General features: G+C 45.4%; 3 protein-coding genes across 4 annotated transcripts in view; 1 reads left to right on the forward strand and 2 right to left on the reverse strand.

The window, feature by feature from the left end:
- Positions 1–18,677, reverse strand: part of Atp4a (ATPase H+/K+ transporting subunit alpha) — a 41,380-nt gene extending 22,703 nt beyond the window's left edge. Inside the window, exons 1-2 of the mRNA XM_087906662.1 lie at positions 18,629–18,677; positions 9,565–9,651 (exon numbers count right to left, since the gene is read on the reverse strand). Coding sequence (XP_087762788.1) covers positions 9,565–9,570 — 6 coding nt within the window. The 5' untranslated portion in view covers positions 9,571–9,651; positions 18,629–18,677. The remainder of the gene's footprint in view (positions 1–9,564; positions 9,652–18,628) is intronic.
- LOC148123355 (uncharacterized) lies at positions 208–18,690 on the reverse strand. 2 transcript variants are annotated; one of them, XM_085689972.2, is made up of 4 exons: positions 18,629–18,690; positions 9,573–9,651; positions 791–1,003; positions 208–493 (listed from the first exon to the last, which is right to left on the reverse strand). In XM_085689972.2, the coding sequence occupies exons 3-4, from the start codon at positions 977–979 to the stop codon at positions 338–340; spliced, it is 345 nt and encodes a 114-aa protein (XP_085546098.2). In that variant the 5' UTR covers positions 980–1,003; positions 9,573–9,651; positions 18,629–18,690; the 3' UTR covers positions 208–337. The 2 variants fall into 2 exon arrangements, with proteins under 2 accessions (XP_085546098.2, XP_085546174.2); XM_085690048.2 differs by lacking the exons at positions 9,573–9,651; positions 18,629–18,690 and adding an exon at positions 2,150–2,255.
- On the forward strand, positions 8,857–9,713 carry Pmis2 (PMIS2 transmembrane protein). Its single transcript, XM_048438167.3, has 2 exons — positions 8,857–9,146; positions 9,261–9,713. Exons 1-2 carry the CDS (start codon positions 8,937–8,939, stop codon positions 9,387–9,389), a joined length of 339 nt encoding a protein of 112 aa, XP_048294124.1. The 5' UTR covers positions 8,857–8,936; the 3' UTR covers positions 9,390–9,713.
- Positions 18,691–18,810: the final 120 nt, after the last annotated feature.

The raw sequence follows: 18,810 nt of genomic DNA on the forward strand, positions 1-18,810 counted from the left end.
GCAAAGCAAAGTGGAGAAAACAGATACCACGCCCATCTTCCCTTTACAGTCCTCGGTGAAGAGGCACGCCTCATCCATCTGCCTTAGGGTTGACCCTAACACTGTTGTCGATAAATGTCCACTCTCTGAAGGGGCCCCAGGGCACCTGGGAAAGCAGACCCATGGTGCCATGAGAACAGGTGCCCAGACACTCACACATACAGCAGGTGAACGGGAAGGTAGAAACCTCCTCAAAGTCTTTATTGCTCTTAGCGTTGTTTCCTCCACACAGACAGTAGCTGATGTCCAAGGTCAGAATCTCCAAGAACAGACAGAACTCCCTGGATGAAGTGGACTTTCAGGATGAGCTCATGTTCTCCGTCTCAAAGATTACGGTAACAGAGCTGATCATCAAAATGCAGCCCACGAGGATGCTGGAGACACTGAAGCCCAAGGCCAGCCTGGAGTTCCTCTGTGCTCTCCTCCAATCCCCATCATAGTTGGCTTCCCGGGTCTGTGGAGGTGGAGGCCAAGCAGGCAAGATGGTTTCCAAGAGGAAAGGGGTGAAAGGAGGGACATCCCTGGAAAGTCCAATATCAGGACTGGTGAGGTGAACAAGAAAAGAGTGGGACTCAGTCCCCAAGGGAAGAAGTAACCAGGAGGGGGACAGAATGAGAGAGAGCAGAGCTAAGTGAGACCCAGGAGTTGAAGGAATCAAAGGGGCATGCAGCCAGATGGTGAAGAGGAAGTGGACGAAACCTCTGGGAAGTACCTGAGGGAGAAGGGCGGAGTGGGAGGGGAAGGTACCCACCTTAAGGGAGAACATCAGGGCTGGGATGGCCAGCAGGATGCAGAAGCAAAAGGAGGTGATAGAGAGACACAGATAATCCTTTGCTGGGGGAGGCAAGGCAATCAGCATCACTGGTCCTGACACAGGTAAGGGATGTTGCCCTGATGGTGTCTGGGATTCCAGGTCCTTGATTTTGGTCCCAGGAGTCATGGATCCTAGCCCAAGGAGGTTGCTCTGGGTGAATAAAAGATGTACACAGGGTGGAGGGTAGAGGAGTCAGGAAGGTGCGGTGCATCTGAGATCCCAAAAAAGAAGATCTGAGCCAAGCCTGGTATAGGTCTGTAGTTTTTGGGTTTTTTTTTTTCTTAACTCTTTAGGGGTCTGCCACCCAGCTCTGAAAGAAATAAAGTGACTTATTCCATTTATGAATGCCAGACCTTAGCTTGGCTTGTTTCTAGCCAGATCTTCTTAACTTACATTATCCTGTCTACCTTTTGCCTCTGGACTTTTATCTTTACTCTATATGTCTTTCTTTCCTTCTTACTCTATGGCCGGCTGTGTGGCCCCTGGCATCCTCCTCTCCTCCTTTTCTCACTCCTCCCTCTTCTCCCCTAGATTTCTCCTCCTATTTATTCTCTCTGCCTGGCAGCTCCACCCATTTCTTTCTCCTGCCTAGGTATTTGGCCATTCCGTTCTTTATTAGACCAGTTAGAGATTTTAGCCAGGCAAAGTAACCCAGCTTCACAGAGTCAAACAAATGCAACATAAAAGAATGCAACACATCTTTGCATCATTCCACAGCATTAACGAATGTAGCACATCTTCAGCTAATGTTTTACAACAGAAGGCTGTCACCACAGATGCTCAGGAGAGTGAGTCAGGAGGGTTGGAAGTTCAAGGCCCACCTGGACTACAGAAGGCATTAAAGGCCAGTCTGGGCAACTTCGTAAAAAGACCCTGCCTCTAAAGAAAAAGGAAAAAGAGGCTGAAGATGTAGCTCAGTGTGAAACATACAGCTATAATATGCCCATGAGGAGCTGGAAATGTGACCTGGCAGGAGGGAGGGGTGGAGCATGACTCAGCAGCATCAGAATCCTAGTTTAAAATCCACCAATGAGGAGCGAGTGGAGCTTTGCAAGCAACTGGGTCCAAGACAAATGAGGTACAAGACACTGGTGATCCCATCCCAAGCAAGGGAGCGGGCACCATCTGGAATCCAGCACATCTCTATGTTCCTATGGAATAGCCTTGCAGGCCCCATATCCCCATGCTTCCTGAAAAGACCTCACTGTCTCTCTCAATTACTCTTTCTTCTTTTAAATCCTCCTTCATGCACAAACACATACTTTTCTCCCTCACTGTCCATAACTTAACACAAACCCAAAGTCTGCAGGTCTTCTTCCCTCTGCTCCACAGCTTCTGAGATGGCCTTGACAATCTGAGTCACTGGGCGTGGCCGCTCTAGAGCCCACCAACTCATTATGATTTGTTACTCTCTAGTGGTGTGCCTCCATGATGGGGAACTTCTCCAGCCAATGAAGAGGCTGGACCAGGTTGGGCGTGGCTTTGGCTACCAAAAGGTGAGGGCCCACCATTCTCTCTTTCTCTCTCTTTCTCTCTCTCTCTCTCTCTCTCTCTCTTGCTCTGCTATCACACCTGGATGCTGGATTCTGTTCCCCATTGTGATCTGTGAGTCCCCCCCCCAAATAAAGAACCCCTTATTACACCCTAAATCGGAATTAGTGTGGGATTATTTTATTTTCGGTCCTCTTCATTTGGAGTCCAATGTGGGAACGAGTCCACCCTTTGCCCCCATGACAGCTGGAAGTAATTCTAGAAGATGAGGCCCTTCTCCCAACAAAGTTTGTCTTCAGGGTTAGGGACATCAATTAGGAGTTGATTATAACTGGTATAGGGCTGGGGGATGGGGTGGAAATTTTGTAGGCTCAGGAATCACACTAAAAAAAAGAAAATTGAATGATATAATAGGTAGATTAGTGTGAAGTTATTCACACTAATAATAGTGAATACTTGTGAGTTACTAATTATAGACAATTTACACTGGTATAGATTCTTGTATATTGATACAAATTCAAATTATATTTGTTATATTGAATATGTTCCTATTTCTATTTACAATATTTTGTACACCTATGCAAAGTTATTTTTGTCAGATTGTATGCATGTTTGTTTCTACCTCTGTTAAGACATTTTGTATATTAATACAATTTTAGGATATAGTTATCATATTGCATTGTACCTTTCAACCCCTGTTCAAGATATTTATACATTGTTTACATTTTGAGGTCATTGTTCTCATTTGTTGCATAGTTGTTTAAAGATTGTTTAATATTCTAATATGAAGTCTTAGTCTTTGAGTTATATAGGTATAAGAATTACAGGTCAATAGTCATCCATGTTTGTCATACTTATAGTTAGGCTAATCAGGTTCTTTAGAAACATAGAAACTGTATTATGCATACATAGGTAATCTTCAACCACTTCAAAGAGCTGTAGAATATGGCATTTAAATAATTTAGGGTCCTGTTGATGTGAGACACAATTGCTCCTGGCAGCACCAATCTATTCCCGAGAGAATGTTGAGCACTGAAGACACTCCACTTGGAGCTTGTTTTCTTCCTGGCAAAACTGACCTTTGGGCAAGAAACTGTCCATGCCTCGACCACTGACAAGATGCATAGTGTCCAGACAAGAGGACAAGCAGGATACAAAAACAAGCAAACAAACAAACAAAAAAAAAACAAAAAAACAATGGCCAAACCTTGCCAAGAGAGAGTAAGACTGTTTTGAAATTTCCTTGTCTCTGAAAATGGTCTGTCAATTACTCTAGGTCTTAACCAAAGTTGGTTGCTCCAGAGTTGCAAATGAGACTTTGTGTGATTGCCCAGGTAGTCAGTTGTCTCTGTCATCTACTACACATTTTGGAAGTTGCTTGATTGCACTTCCTATTTACTTAAGTAATATTATTTCCCTTCTCAGGTCTTTGATGGGGTTGAAGACTAGATAATGTAGTTACTTTCCTCTTATGACTTAGCCAAGCCATTTCTAATACATGACTTAGACTCCTTAGGATAAAATGATTATTAAAATATTTAGCATATGTTTCTTGCTTAATATTGTTTATGCTGGTTGTAAATCTAATTTTTATACTTGATATCTGTTATTATTGTGTATAGCTTTGTATTGGGTTTGGAACTCTCTTCTTTAGACAAAAGGGTGAGGTGATGGGGAACCTCCTTCAACTAATGGCCTGTGAGAGGCTGGACCAGATTGGGCGAGGCTTTGGGTACCAAAAGGTGCGGGTCTCAAAAGGTGAGGTTCTGCCCTGTGAGCTCTTCCCCACACACACACCTGGATGCTGGCTTCCATTCCTGTTTCCTGTTGTGATCTGTGAGTCCCCCCTTAAATAAAGAATTTATACCCTATTCAGAACTAGTGTGGGATTACTTTATTGGTGTTCCCCTTCGTTTGGTGTGTTCCCCTTTCACCTCCAGTGCTTAAATCTGATTGGTCCAATGTAAGCAGCATTATCCAGCTGCACCCTTTTCTTCATGCTCTTGTGATTGATGCTTTGAGTCAAGGAGTCTGCATTACAGTTAATGACCTTTTTGTTACCCCCACCACCCTACCCCATCACCCCACCCCACCTCCCCCGCTGCCGTGTAAACTGATTATCTCCGTGACCAGTGTATGGATCTCACTCCCAGGCTGAACACAAGCATGGAAGGCAGTTCTGCTGATCATATCATGGTAACATCCTGACATGTACACCCAGCTGGACCCCGAGTCACAGAGTAACTCAGGCCGAGAAGACCCTGGCTCTCCTAGAGTTCACAGCTCACAGGAAGAAAAGGGGAAAAAACAAAAATAAGTAAGCAAATGGGGCTGGAAAGATGGCTCAGAGGTTAAGAGCACTGGCTGTTCTTCCAGAGGTCCTGAGTTCAATTCCCAATAACCACATGGTAACTCACACCATCTGTAATGAGATCTGGTGCCTTCTTCTGGCATACAGGTATATATGCAGACAGAACACTTTATACATAATAAATAAATATTTTTTTAAATATTTATTTTATTATGTATACAATATTCTGTCTGTGTGTATGCCTGCAGGCCAGAAGAAGGCACCAGACCCTATTACAGATGGTTGTGAGCCACCATGTGGTTTCTGGGAATTGAACTCAGGACCTTTGGAAGAGCAGGCAATGCTCTTAACCTCTAAGCCATCTCTCCAGCCCCATAAATCTTTTTTTTTAATGAATAAAATTAATTGTGAGCCAAACATGAATTTGAATTTAACCGTGAGCCAAATATGGTTTAGATTTAAAAAGACCCACACCCCACACCCCACACCCCATGCTCTCATTTTTTTTTCTTTTAAAATTTATTTATTTATTATGTATACAGCATTTCTTCCATGTGTGCCTACAGGCCAGAAAAGGGCACCAAATCTCATTATATATGGCTGTGAGCTACCATGTGGTTGCTGGGAATTGAACTCAGGACCTCTGGAAGAGCAGCCAGTGCTCTTAACCACTAAGCCATCTCTCCAGTCTCCCACGCTCACATTTTAAGCACTTGATTCCTGGGTTTGTGGCTCTGTTGTGAAGGCCGTGGGACTTGTAGGAAGTGAGACTTGGCAGACAGACGTAAGCCTCCAGAGGTGGGCCTTTGAGGTTGTTCCCAAGTTTCTGCTTCCTGTTCATGGCCATGTGAAGAGTGGCCAGTGCTGGTCCCATTGTCATTAACCCTGACAGCTAAATTGCACTGAACTTGGGCAGAAGCAGGAGGATCTGCAGATCGCCAGAGTTTCTTCTTGTTGTCATTTGGCTTTGACCTGAGGGTGATACTGGTCTATGTGTACTATGTTGGAAGCATTCTCTTCTTGCTTTGCATTTGGAAGAGTTTGTGAGTGTGTGTGTGTGTGTGTGTGTGTGTGTGTGTGTGTGTGTATGTGTGCACGCGCACATTTATCAGGCTTGCATGAACAAATGGCACAGATGCACGGGGAACACAGAGGTGGATATCAAATGTCTTCCTCAATCACTCACCATCTCAATCACTCGCTTGATTATCTCCACGATGGAAAAGCTGGAGATGCCCACAGAATTAGAGCCAATTAGAAATCAGGAAAGACAAACACAATATGTATGCACTCCTAGTGGATGCTAAATTTAAAGCAAAGGACAACCAGACTACCATCCACAGCTCCAGAGAAGATAGGTAAAGAAAGACCCTATGAGGGTCACATGGATCACCCTGGGAAGGGGAAATAGATGAGCTCTCCTTGGCAAACTGGGGGCAGGGGGTGGTAGAAGGGAGGGGGTGGAGGATGAGAACATGAGGGAACAGGATGGCCGAGTTGGGGGAGAGGGACAGAGCAGAAGAGCAATAAAAGAGATATCTTGAGAGAGGAAGCCATTATGGGGTTAGGGAGAAACCTGGTGCTAAGGAAATTCCCAGGTATCCACAACCCAGGTATCCACAAGGACGGCATCAGCTAAGACTCTTAGCAATAGTGGAGAGGGAGTCTGAACTGGCTTCCTCCTGTAGTCAGATTGATGACCACCCTATTGTCATCAGAGAGCCTTTATCCAATAACTGATGGAAGCAGATGCAGAGATTCACAGCCAAGCACTAAGCCGAGGTCTGAGAGTCCAGTCGAAGAGAGGGCTCGGGAGGGAATAATTATGTGAGCAAGGGGCGTGGGTCAAGACCATGACGGGGAAATCCACAAAGACAGCTGATGCAAGCACTCACGGGAGCTCAAGGTCAAGACCTGTCTAGGCAACCTAAGGGGAGGTGGCTGGAGGTTTGGCTGTCCTGGAGCTTGCTCTGTAGACCAGGCTGACCTCGAACTCACAGATATCCACCTATCTCTGCCTCTACCTCCAGAGAGCTGGGATTAAAGGCGTGCACCACACTACCACCCAGCACACTTGTTACTCTTGCAGAAGACTCAAGTTCTGTTCCCAGCACCCATATGTCAAGTGGCTCACAACTTCCTGTAACTCATTCCAATGAATTCTATGTCCACGTCTAGCCTCTATGGGCACCTGCACACACACACGCACACGCACGCACACACACACGCACACAAATGCACATGCACATAAACAAAACATAAAATAAGTCTTTTAAGCTAGGCATAATGCCCCCAACCTTTAATCCCAGCACTAAAGAAATAGAGATTGGTCAGCCAGGGCTACATAGTGAGAACCTGTCTCAAAAAATGAAAACATCTTACTGGGCAGGGCTTTAATCCCAGTACTTGGGAATCAGAGGCAGGTAGATCTCTGTGAGTTCAAGGCCAGCCTGGTCAAAGCCAGTTCCAGGATAGCTAGTACAGAGAAATCCTGTCTTGAAAAATCAAAAGAAAAAAAATACACCTTGTTTAAAAAGTGCTAGGAATATAGCTCAGTGCTAGGGCACTTGCCTGGCCAATGTGAGGCTCTGCATACGTGTGTGTGTGTGTGTGTGTGTGTGTGTGAGAGAGAGAGAGAGAGAGAGAGAGAGAGAGAGAGAGAGAGAGAGAGACTACAGGTATGGACTTCAAGTCACTTCAGTCTTCACAGCATCCATCTCCCTAAAACCATCAGCTCAGGGAGACCCCCAGCTGAATGCCAGTGGCACTGTGTGAGTGTCCACTGATGGTTGTCACCTGAATTGTTCATCACCATGTGGCTTGAAAATTACAATTCATTTCCTGTAAAGCATAGCAAACTCCAATAAGCTTAATTACCAACCTGCAGTTCTGTGTGTCAGCACATCCAGCTCTCTGGTCAGGATCTCCTACGGCTAAAAATAAGGTGTCCCTTCTGCTGGGTTCTCAAAGTTCAAGTCCTCTTTCAAATGAACATGGTCGTGGCTGAATTCAGAATCTTGCTGTACCTGGCTGCTGGTCGGCTAAAGGCTGCTTGTGTTCCTTACTTTGTGACCCTTGTGGTGTCAAGCCAGCAGCCCTCAAGGCCCAAGCTTCTTCTGTCAATAAGACCAAGGCCCCTATAAGGACTCACTTGGCTGCTCACAGCAGCATTGCTTCACAGCAGGATGCACTTCAGTAACTGAATGACCAGGTCGTATGTGTGAGGCGGCAGGCCTCTGAGGGCAATCTGAGGTACACCCTCCTGAAAGATTATTTCCTATGCCATTTGCATTTTCACAGAGCAGTTGGTGGGGGGGCTGAAACCATGGAGCTATATCTACATTTAAGTGGTATTCCATTTTAAGACAGTTCTTCCAGTCATCCAGCCAAATAGGAGCACAAACATGGGGCTTCAGAAGGCAGAGAATGGATCTGGAGGATCAGGAGATCAAAGTCATCCTTGGCTACATCACGAATTTCAGGCCAGCCTGGGCTGAATGAGATCCTTTCTCAAATGCTGGGATTATAAATGGCCACACCTCTCACAGTTCTTATTTATTTGGCGGCAAGATTTCACTATTAAGACCAGGCTAAGAACACTGGCTGCTCTTCTAGAGGACCTGGATTCAATTATCAGCACCTACACAGCAGCTCACAACTGTCTGTAACTCCAGTTCTAGGGGACCTGACACCCTCACCCAGACATACGTGCAGGCAAAACACCAATGAACATAAAAATAAATTATTAAAAGATCTGGCAGGCAGTCTTGAACTTGCTGTGTGGACTAGGCTGGCCACAACCTGACCCTCTTTTTATTTATTCTGAGACAGGATTTCACTAGGTAGTCCTTGAGCTTGCTGTGTAGACTAGGCTGGCCTTGAATTTGCAGAGATTCACCTGCCTCAGTCTCCCTTGAGTGCTGTGATGTGTGTTACAACGCCCAGCTAAAAGACTTGTCTACCTCCTCTTCAGAGGTCTCCCTTCCTCTATCCGTTAGCACTCTGCCGAAGAAAGAAACTCAGTCAAATTTCCTCACAACCAATCCTTGAGGGTACAGTGGGAACTACCTCTGTACAGCCTAGGCTGAGGAGCCTAAAGGCGGTGGGACCACGCCCACCTCTTGAGGTCAGCCAATCAGAACTGGAGATGCTCTTAACTCCATTGTGAAGAGTGGCCTTAGCCCGCACAGTTCTTAGGATTCTGGGTAGGTCCTCGGAAAGCGCGGTGAGTCTGGGTCTCTGTTTTCAAGACATCAGGATCTGTCTTTGCATGAAAAGATCATGGCTACAGCCCCACCAGCTGCCCCACCAGCTGCCCCACCAGCTGCCCCACCAGCTGCCCCAGCAGCTTCCAAAACTAGGAAGCAACTAGACCGTCCACAGACCGAGGAAGAACTAGCATTTTATGCTCGGAATCACTTATTCATGACGGTCTGTGCAGTGATTCTTTTCCCACCCTTGGGATTGGCAGCCCTCTACTTCAGCCGCCAGGTAAAACTATTCCCCAGACACTCCTCATCCTGTCCTCTGCTGATCTCAGGTCGGGCTCTCCCCGCAGTGAGCTTCTAGCCTGAGAAACCCATACCCATGCTCCCACCCTTACAGACCGACGAGGCCAATAAGTGCAGCGACTGGGATGATGCGTATCTCAACTCAACTCGAACTATATGGATGGATGTATTCGCCATTCTCGTGGGTTTAATCCTCATCTACACATATGTCCTACTTATATGATGGCTAGACCAGCATCCACGGGCTGCACTCCCCGACAGACACGCCCACTTAGACACAGACCAGCCACCAAGAAAAATCTCAGAGCTTCAGACATCCCTTAGCCAGGAAACCCACGAACCAAAAAAGTTCAACACCCAAGCAACCCGCCAGCCCAAGAAGCCCCGGGGCCACCTACCAGCATACCAACTCACTGTCATTTGGCCTCCACAGCTGTCTCCATCCATCTTGAAGGCCCACACTCAAGTCCTAAATCCGTGTAAGCCTGAAAAGAAAAAAAAATCATATTTCTTAGCCCAATAAAACTAAAGGGAATATTCTGGCTTAGCATGTGTTTCTAGATTTTTTTTTTCTGGTCAATAGTGGTTTGGGGCTGTGTTTGCTTAGGTCCTGTGAAAATCAGAGTGCAATAATGGTGCCAGACACTGGGGCACACAGCTATAATCCCAGAATTCAGAAAAAGAGACAGGAGGATTAGAAGTTCAAGGCCAGCCAGGGCTACACAGTAAGTTAAAGACCAGCTCTAGCATACATGAGGCCCTGACTCAGACTAACAAAAACCCAAACAATAAACAATGTCATAATGGTGAAACCCACAACCATGAAAATGGGGACTCTGTGGATTTTCACCCACTCACCACCAAGATACTGATAAATCTGCATGCCCAGAGGGCTGGGGAGATGGCTGGAGTGTTTAAAAGCATCCGTTGTACAGTTCTGATGAACAGGGTTCAATCTGGATGCAGTGGGTCATATTGGTAATCCCACACTCCCGTGCTGAGATGGGAGGCAGAGGCAGGCTGGAAGCTTGTGGACTAGCCTGGAGTACATTGCCTGCTGGTAAAAACAAGAACGATCGATGTTGCCTCACAAGGTGAAAGGTGAGAATCGAATCTCAAAAGTTGCCCTCTGAGCTCCATACGTACACACACACAGACACACACATGCATGCATGTGCACACACATAGACACATTTTAAAATTGATTTTTTTTGTTGGTTTTTGTTTTGTTTTGGTTCTGGTTTTTTGAGACAGGGTTTCTCTGTAGGTTTGGAGTCTATCCTGGAACTAGCTCTTGTAGACCAGGCTGGCTTTGAACTCACAGAGATCTGTCTGCCTCTGCCCCCCGAATGCTGGGTTTAAAGGCATGTGCCCCCACCACCCAGCTAATATCTTTGATTTCTTGGAGCTGCTTTTCTTGCAAAGCATACATACTAATTACTAAGGTGGGAGAAATCTGAATGAATGTCTGATTTCTCATGACTTCCCTTTCTCAGAGCAGGAAAAGAATGCAGAAATCGTGCCAGGCGGTATGTCACACGTCTTTAACCCCAGCACTCAGGAGGCAGAAGCAGGTGGATCTCTGTGAGTCTGAGGCCAGCTGGGACTACATAGTGAGTTCTGGGATAGCCAGAGCTGCATAGTGAGACCATGTCTCAAAAACAAGAAGAAGAGAAGGAGGAGGAGGAGGAGGAGGAGGAGGAGGAGGAAAAGGAAGAGGAGGAGGAGGAATTCTGTAATCCCAGAATTCAGAAGGCAGAAGCTGAAGAAGAGAGATTTCAAGGCCAGCCTGGGCTTTATAAATGAGACCTTGTCTCAAAAAGAAGATACACACACACACACACACACACAAAATCAAGAAAACAGGAAGTTCTTTCTTCTAAGAGACAAAGGGCAATGCAATATTTTAAAGAATAACAATGGGTTTCATAGGGCTAGGAAATGTAGCTGCCCTAGCAAGCATGAAGTCTTGGGTTCAAGCCCCAGTACTGCATAAACTGAGGGTGGTTGTGCATACTTGTAATCCTTACTCAGCAAGATCAGTTTGAAGTCAGCCTAGGTTATCTAAGTCTGAGACCCTGTCTCAACACACACATGCACACCACACACACACACCATAGATAGATATATAGATATTAAGAGAGAGGGGGGGGGGGATAATGTTTAAGAGCACTTCCTGCTTTTGCAGAGTACCAGAGTTCAGTTCCTAGGACCCATGTGTCAGGTGGCTCATAACTGCCTATAACTCCAACTGCAGGTCTAATGGCCTCTTCTGGCATCCACCAATACCATACACAATTGGCATATACACAGATACACATTCATACACATAAATTTAAAAATAAAAATAAATATAAGTCTTGAGCTGGGCACTCTGGGGATGTTTTTAATCCCAGCACTCAGGAGGCAGGTGCATATGGATCTCTGAGTTCAAGGCCAGCCTGGTCTACTGAGGGAGTTCCAGGACAGCCAGGGCTACACAGAGAAACCTTGATGATGGGAGGAAGCTCTAATGTAGGTCGTACAACTTGAGTCAGCTAAGGAGCCCCAACAAGAAAACAGAGCGGCTGCGATTTGACCAGTAGGTGAGCAACAGTGCCACCTGTTGGTAGTAAGCAGTTATTTCCTCCTTTTTACCTCATGTGTTGGGATGTGTGTCTTTGTGCCTAATACATAAATATGTGCCCGCCTGAAAGTGTTTGGAGGTAAGAGGTCAACATGAGGTCAACATAAGGCCAACACCTGCCTCTATCACTCTCCATCGCCTTAGATTTTTCGTTTGTTTGTTTTTGTTTTTGTTTTTCGTGACAGGGTTTCTCTGTAGCTTTTGGAGCCTGTCCTGGAACTAGTTCTTGTAGACCAGACTGGTCTCGAACTCACAGAGATCCACCTGCCTCTGACTCCCAAGTCCTGGGATTAAAGGCGTGCGCCACCACCACCCGGCCACCTTAGCTTTTTTTTTTTTTTTTAATATTGATGTATTTATTATGTATACAATATTCTGTCAGTGTGTATGCCTGCAGGCCAGAAGAGGGCACCAGATCTCATTACAGATGGTTGTGAGCCACCATGTGGTTGCTGGGAATTGAACTCAGGACCTTTGGAAGAGCAGGCAATGCTCTTAACCTATGAGCCATCTCTCCAGCCCCCACCTTAGCTTTTTAAGACAAGGTCTCTCACTAGACTCGCCATTTGGACTAGACTAGCCTAGTGAACTCCCAGGATCCACTCACAGTCCCCTAGTGCTGGGATTACAGACAGACCACAACCCTGGTTTTCTACATGGGTTTGGGGATCCAAATTTACACTTGTGCAGCCAGAGGATTCAAGGCTAGCCTTAGCTACAAAGTAAGTAGAAACACAGTCTGGGCTACCGAGAAAAAAGAGGGGCAATTAGGGAGATGACTTAGCAAAATATTTGGAGTTGAAGTGTGAATGAAAAATAAGGCACAAATGACCCTGTCAGGTCCCACTGCGGGTGAGAGACCTTCGCAGGTAAGGAACAGACAAACATGCCATGCAGAGTATGCCAGCTTGGGAGTATGAAATTTTATTTAGGAAGAGGGTTTGGGGAAGGTTTGGGAGGGTAGGAGGGACAACAGGAGAGATACAGAGACAGACAGAGAGAAAGAAGGAGAGAGACAGAGAGAAGGGAGAGAAGAGGAGCAGGAGAGGCAGAAAGCTGCCTCTTCAGAAGGGGGTGTGTGAGAGCAGAGACCAGCTTGCCTCAAGAAAAGGGAGAGATTGAGAGTGGGTGGAGTTTGTATCTTAAAGGGACAGGGTACTGACAGGGAAGGCCAGCATAATCATAACATTCCCATCGTTCTCTTATCATAGAAAGGCGAGAAGTTAAGTGTGACATCTTAAAGGGATGAGGGCATCGAGTTCTCAAGACCGCTTTCTGCTGATTTGTGGGTATCAAAATCTTGGGGTCCTGAGAAAGCTGGGATCCTGACCACGTCCTGGGATAGCTGGTTGCTTCACTACTGTGCAGGATTTGTGGACCTGGTGAGGTGGGGGCAGAGCAGAGGACAAGGTTAAGTTTAGGGCTAGAGCTCCACTGGGTGTCCTGATGTTCCCTAAAAGCTGCCGGTTTTTCAGAATCCTGCCCGAGACTGACTTTCCCTCTGCTCTGGACCTCACACCTACAGCACATCAGATCTGTCCTAGACACTGGGGCTCTCCAGAACTCACACTTCCCAATGTTGTTTTGCATTCAATATGGTGACTGCACCTTAAGCAATTGCTGTCCAAACTGGCAATTGCAACTCTGCAACTGCAAGTTCAACTGCAGGGGCAACAACCAGGCAGGAATTCTGCCGGCTCCATGCGGCTGCTAAAGGATACTTTATCTAAATCTCTACCCTTCTGTAGAACTCAGGATTCAAAAGTTGAGATGAAATCCTGCTAGCTCAGAGAGTCTAAATAGCAAGTAGCTCACCTCTCCTTGCTCAAGCCTCCCAAAAAAGGGGTGTCCTGCTCAGTCCCTACTAAAGAGCCCTTACAACCCCTAGTTTCTCCCTATCACTTCCTGTCAGTTAGCTGCTGAACATCCTGACTCCAGGCTAATTTTATTTAACGGAACAAATGTAACATGTCTTTGCATCATTAACAAAAGCAGCAGAAACAAATGTAACACCTTTACACACTTAAAATAACACTCCGCAACATTCCCAAGGCATCCTGCAGACCTCTTTATCCCAAAATGACCCAACCCTACTGCTTATGTTTTTTAACATCCCCACCCCATGAAACACTTCCTCCCGCCCCAACACACACACTGAATTGTGAGCTCTCCACAATGAGGACTGAGCCCACCTCTCCCCCCCCCCCCCGTGCCACCAGCATCATGGGGCACAGTCAGGTTGGTAAAAGCCAAAGAGTAAAATCTGAGCAAGTGAAATCAAGATGGACTAACTGGTAAAGGACCTTGTTTGCTATGTAAGCCTGAAAAGAGTCAATCCCTGGAACCCATGGAAATGTGGATGGCAAAAGCTACTTCTACACTGTCATCCTCTGACCAGCCCAGGACACATATACTCATTAATAATAAATTTAAAGAATTTTAAAATGAAAAAGCAATGCCCAGAAGACTACATACCGAGAAGATATATGTGCCAAGCTTTCTGTCTTTTATTCTCCATTCAAACACAAGACTCACAGATTCAACGCAATGCCCATCAAAATCCCAGCAAAATTCCTCAAAGACCTCGAAAGAACAGTACTCAACTTCATATGGAAAAGCAAAAAACAATAGCCAAAACAATCCTGTACAATAAAAGAACTTCTGGAGGCATCACAATCCCTGACTTCAAACTCTACTACACAGCTACAGTACTGAAAACAGCCTGGTATTGGCATAAGAACAGACAGGAGGGCCAGTGGAACCAAATAGAAGACCCGGATACCAATCCACACATCTTTGAACACCTGATCTTTAATAAAGAAGCAAAAAATAACAAATGGAAAAAAGAAAGCATATTTAACAAATAGTGCTGGCATAACCGGATATCAACATGTAGAAGAATGAAAATGGACCCATATCTATCACCATGTACAAAACTCTAGTCCAAATGGATCAAAGACCTCAACATAAAGCCAGCCACACTGAACCTCATAGAAGAGAAAGTGGGAAGTACACTTGAATGCACTGGCACAGGAGACCACTTCCTAAATATAACTCCAGCAGCACAGACACTGAGAGAAACAATTAATGAATGGGACCTCCTGAAACTGAAAAGCTGCTGTACAGCAAAGGACACAGACAACAAGACAAAACGACAGCCTACAGAATGGGAAAAGACCTTCACTAACCCCACATCAGACAGAGGTCTGATCTCCAAAATATACAAAGAACTCAAGAAATTGAACACTAAAAGATCACATAATCCCATAAAAAATGTAGTACAAACCTAAACAGAGAACTCTCAACAGAGGAATCTAAAATTGCTGAAAGACACCTAAGGAAATGTTCAGCATCCATAGTCATCAGAGAAATGCAAATCAAAACAACTCTGAGATTCCATCTTACACCTATAAGAATGGCCAAGCTCAAAAACACCGATGACAAGTTATGCTGGAGAGGTTGTAGGGAAAAGGGAACACTTATGCATTGCTGGTGGGAATACAAGCTAGTACAACCCCTTTGGATGTCAGTGTGGCAATTTCTCAGAAAATTAGGAAACAACCTTCCTCAAGACCCAGTAATACCACTTTTGAGTATATATTCAAAGGATGCTCAATCGTGCCACAAGGACATGTGCTCAACTATGTTCATAGCAGCTTTGTTTGTCATAGCCAAAACCTGGAAACAACCTAAATGTCCCTCAACCAAAGAATGGACAAGGAAAATGTGATACATTTACACAATGAAGTACTATACAGCAGAAAAAAATGACATCTTGAATTTTGCAGGCAAATGGATGGAGCTAGAAAACATTATTTTGAGTGAGGTAACCCAGACACAGAAAGACAACTATCACATGTACTCACTCATAGGTGGTTTTTAAACATAAAGCAAAGAAAGATAGCCTACAAACCACAATCCCAGAGAACTTAGACAACAATGCAGACACTAAGAGAGACTTACATAGATACAATCTACACAGGAAGTAGAAAGTAGAAAAAGACAAGATCTCCTGAGTAAATTAGGAGCATGGGGACCTTGGGGGAGGGTTGAAGGGGGGAGGGGAAAGCAGGAAGGGGAGCAGAGAAAAATGTAGAGCTCAATAAATATCAATTAAAGACATTTTAAAAAGACTCTACTTTTGGAATCAAGCTGTAGTTGGTTTTTGATAAGTATTTGAATTCCCAGTTGTGGGTTTTTCCGCTGACACAATGAGCCAGATTAAGCTAAATTAAATTCCAGGTTTAAGGAGCAAAGCACTACTAGGTGACTCTCAAGACCCCCAGAAGTGAGGTGGGGGGGAGGAGAAATCACATGGCAGGGCTGGTGACTGGTGCTTAAATACCCTGTAGGTGGTCTTGAGCGGCAGGCTTCCTGAGAAGGGGGGGAGTAGAATGAGGAGGGAGGAGGGAGGTCAAGGGGAGCTTCCAACATGAAGACTTATTGTTACTTATGAATGCCTGGCCTTGCCTTGGCTTGTTTCTAACCAGCTTTTCTAACTTATCCTATTTCTCTTTAACTATGTTTTGCCTCTGGGCTTTTTACCTTTCTTTATTCTATGTATTTTTCTTTCCTTCTTATTCTGTGGCTCACCGTGTGGCTGGGTGGCTGGGTGTGTGGCCCCTGGCATCCTCCTCTTCACCTTTTCTCACTACTTACTCCTCCCATTCTGCTCTCAAGTCTAGATGTTTTTCTCATATTTATTCTCTCTGCCTGGAAGCCCTGGCTATTTTTCCTGCCTTGCTATTGGCCATTTAGCTTTTTATTAGACCAATCAGGTATTGTAGGCAGGCAAAGTAACACAGCTTCACAGAGTTAAACAAATGCAATATAAAAGAATGCAACACATCTTAACATCATTAAACAAATGTTCCACAGCATAAATGAATGGAACACATCTTCATATTCCACAACACCAAACATCAGTAGCTTGTAACTGGAGATTTTGCTCCCACCCACCAGTTCCTGAATAACTACTCTGAGGCTTAATATTAATTCCAAATGGCTTGACCTTTTAGATCAGGCTTATTATTAACTAGCTCTTACAACTTAAATTAACCAATTTCTATTATTCTATATTTTAGCATGAGGCTTAAGGCTTGTTACCTCACATCTTGCTTCTCCAGTGGCTGTTGGTGATCCCCTGACTCTCCCCTTTTTCTCCCTGTATCTCTGTTTGGATTTCCTGCCTGGCTCTATTCTACCTAGCTATTGGCCAGATCAGCTTCTTTATTAGTCAATGGTAATAAAAACATATTCACATCATACAGGGGGCATCCCACATCAGTAGCTCATCCCAGAGTTTGGGAGGCTGAGGTAGAAAGATCACAAGTTCTAACCCAGCCTGGCCTACATAGACCCTTTCTCAAGAAAATGGATGAGGATGGGAAGACGACTCAATTGTTAAGAACACTGGCTCTTCTTTCAGAGAAATCATGGTTTGAGTCTTCTCAACCACATGGCAGCTAACAACCATCTGCAATTCCAATTTCAGAGACTCTGACACCCTCTTCTGGCCCTGCAGGTACTGCATGCAGGCAAAACACCCATACTCATAAAATAAAACTGAACATATCTTAAAATAAATGTAAAAGCAAGTTAAAATAAACATTAATAAAATAAGCATTAAATTTATTGTCTCTCCTCATTTGGTTCTCAGTGAATGAAAATGAAGACAGGACCACTCCTGGGTATGGCTGAGAAGGGTTTTATTGCAGATAAAGAATGTTCTGACGGAAGCTCCACCTCAGCCCCTGTCACCCACATACCCAAAGAATCTGGAATGTTCCGGAGGAAGCTCCACCTCAACCCCTGGAACCCATATACTCAAAAAGTCTGGAATGTTCTGGTGGAAGCGCCACCTCGATCCTCCTCCCCCAACTCTCTCTCCCCAAACCCTACTTCATCTCAGAAGCCCACCACACATAGCTCCTCTGCAGATGCTCGTGACCACTCCCACAGGGCATTTAAACTGCCCCTCAGAAAACAGACACGTGGTTTTTCAGTATCTCTTCCCTGCCTCCTCTCTTGGGATGGGGGGCGGGGCTGGAAAATCATCAAGGAGTGTTTTATCCATTAAACCTGAGCCTTTTATAATTCGATGATTTGGTCTGATTTGAATTGCTGCATCGGTGGAGAGGCTTATGGGAAGCAGAATCTTTTCAGATAAGATAAGGAAAACAGTCAGAAGGGGCATCTAGAAGAGTCCAGACTGAACATGGCCAGCAAAACAGACCTGACCATGAGGGGAGAGAGGGGGGAAAAGAGCGAGAGAGGAAGAGAAGAGAGGAGAGAGGGAACCAAGAGGACAAGTAGCCCAAATGCCGAGTTCTATGGAAATCCGAACCTGGGGGAAGGGAAGGAAAACTCGGGCTGGAGAGGGTTAGGGTAGGAGGTGGGATATGCCAGTCAGAATGACTCTGGAACTGGTACTTGCTAGGAGGGACTCTGAGGCTAGAGGCTAGCACACACCCTGACACCACAGGCATAGGTTAATGGGAAAACCACATGTCCCTTTGCCAAAGATTAGGAGAATGACTCCTTTTAGCAAGTAGGAACTGTCTTGTTTTTCGAGACAGGGTTTTTCTGTGTAACAGTCCTGGCTGTCCTGGAAGTCACTTTGTAGAATTCACAGAGATACTCCTGCCTCTGCCTACCGAGTGTTATGGTTGAAGGCGTTCGCCACCACCATCCGACCAGGAGCTATCATTTTTAAGTCCGAGGGAATGCTGGCTTTTGTCTACACGGACAGACTTTGGGAGAAGCAATTTCTTGGAACCTGACACTCATCCTCTTAGCATGCAAGAAAATAAGGTGAAACCTTCAGGACCTTTTACCTCTTACAGTGAGTGAAAGAACAAAGGAGAGCAAGCGGGCGCGTGCACCTCAACCCGTCCTTTTCATTATCACTCAGTGGAAGCGACACGCGAGCTTGAAGAGGCACTATAGAAAGCCGCCTTGCTCCAAGACCTGGAAGCAGAGACCTGCAGGCGGCTTGGTAATCCGGGACGTCCAAGTG

The sequence above is a fragment of the Myodes glareolus genome, chromosome 1, assembly GCF_982192425.1.
Source record: "Myodes glareolus chromosome 1, mMyoGla1.1, whole genome shotgun sequence".
NCBI classification, from domain to species: Eukaryota; Metazoa; Chordata; class Mammalia; order Rodentia; family Cricetidae; genus Myodes; species Myodes glareolus.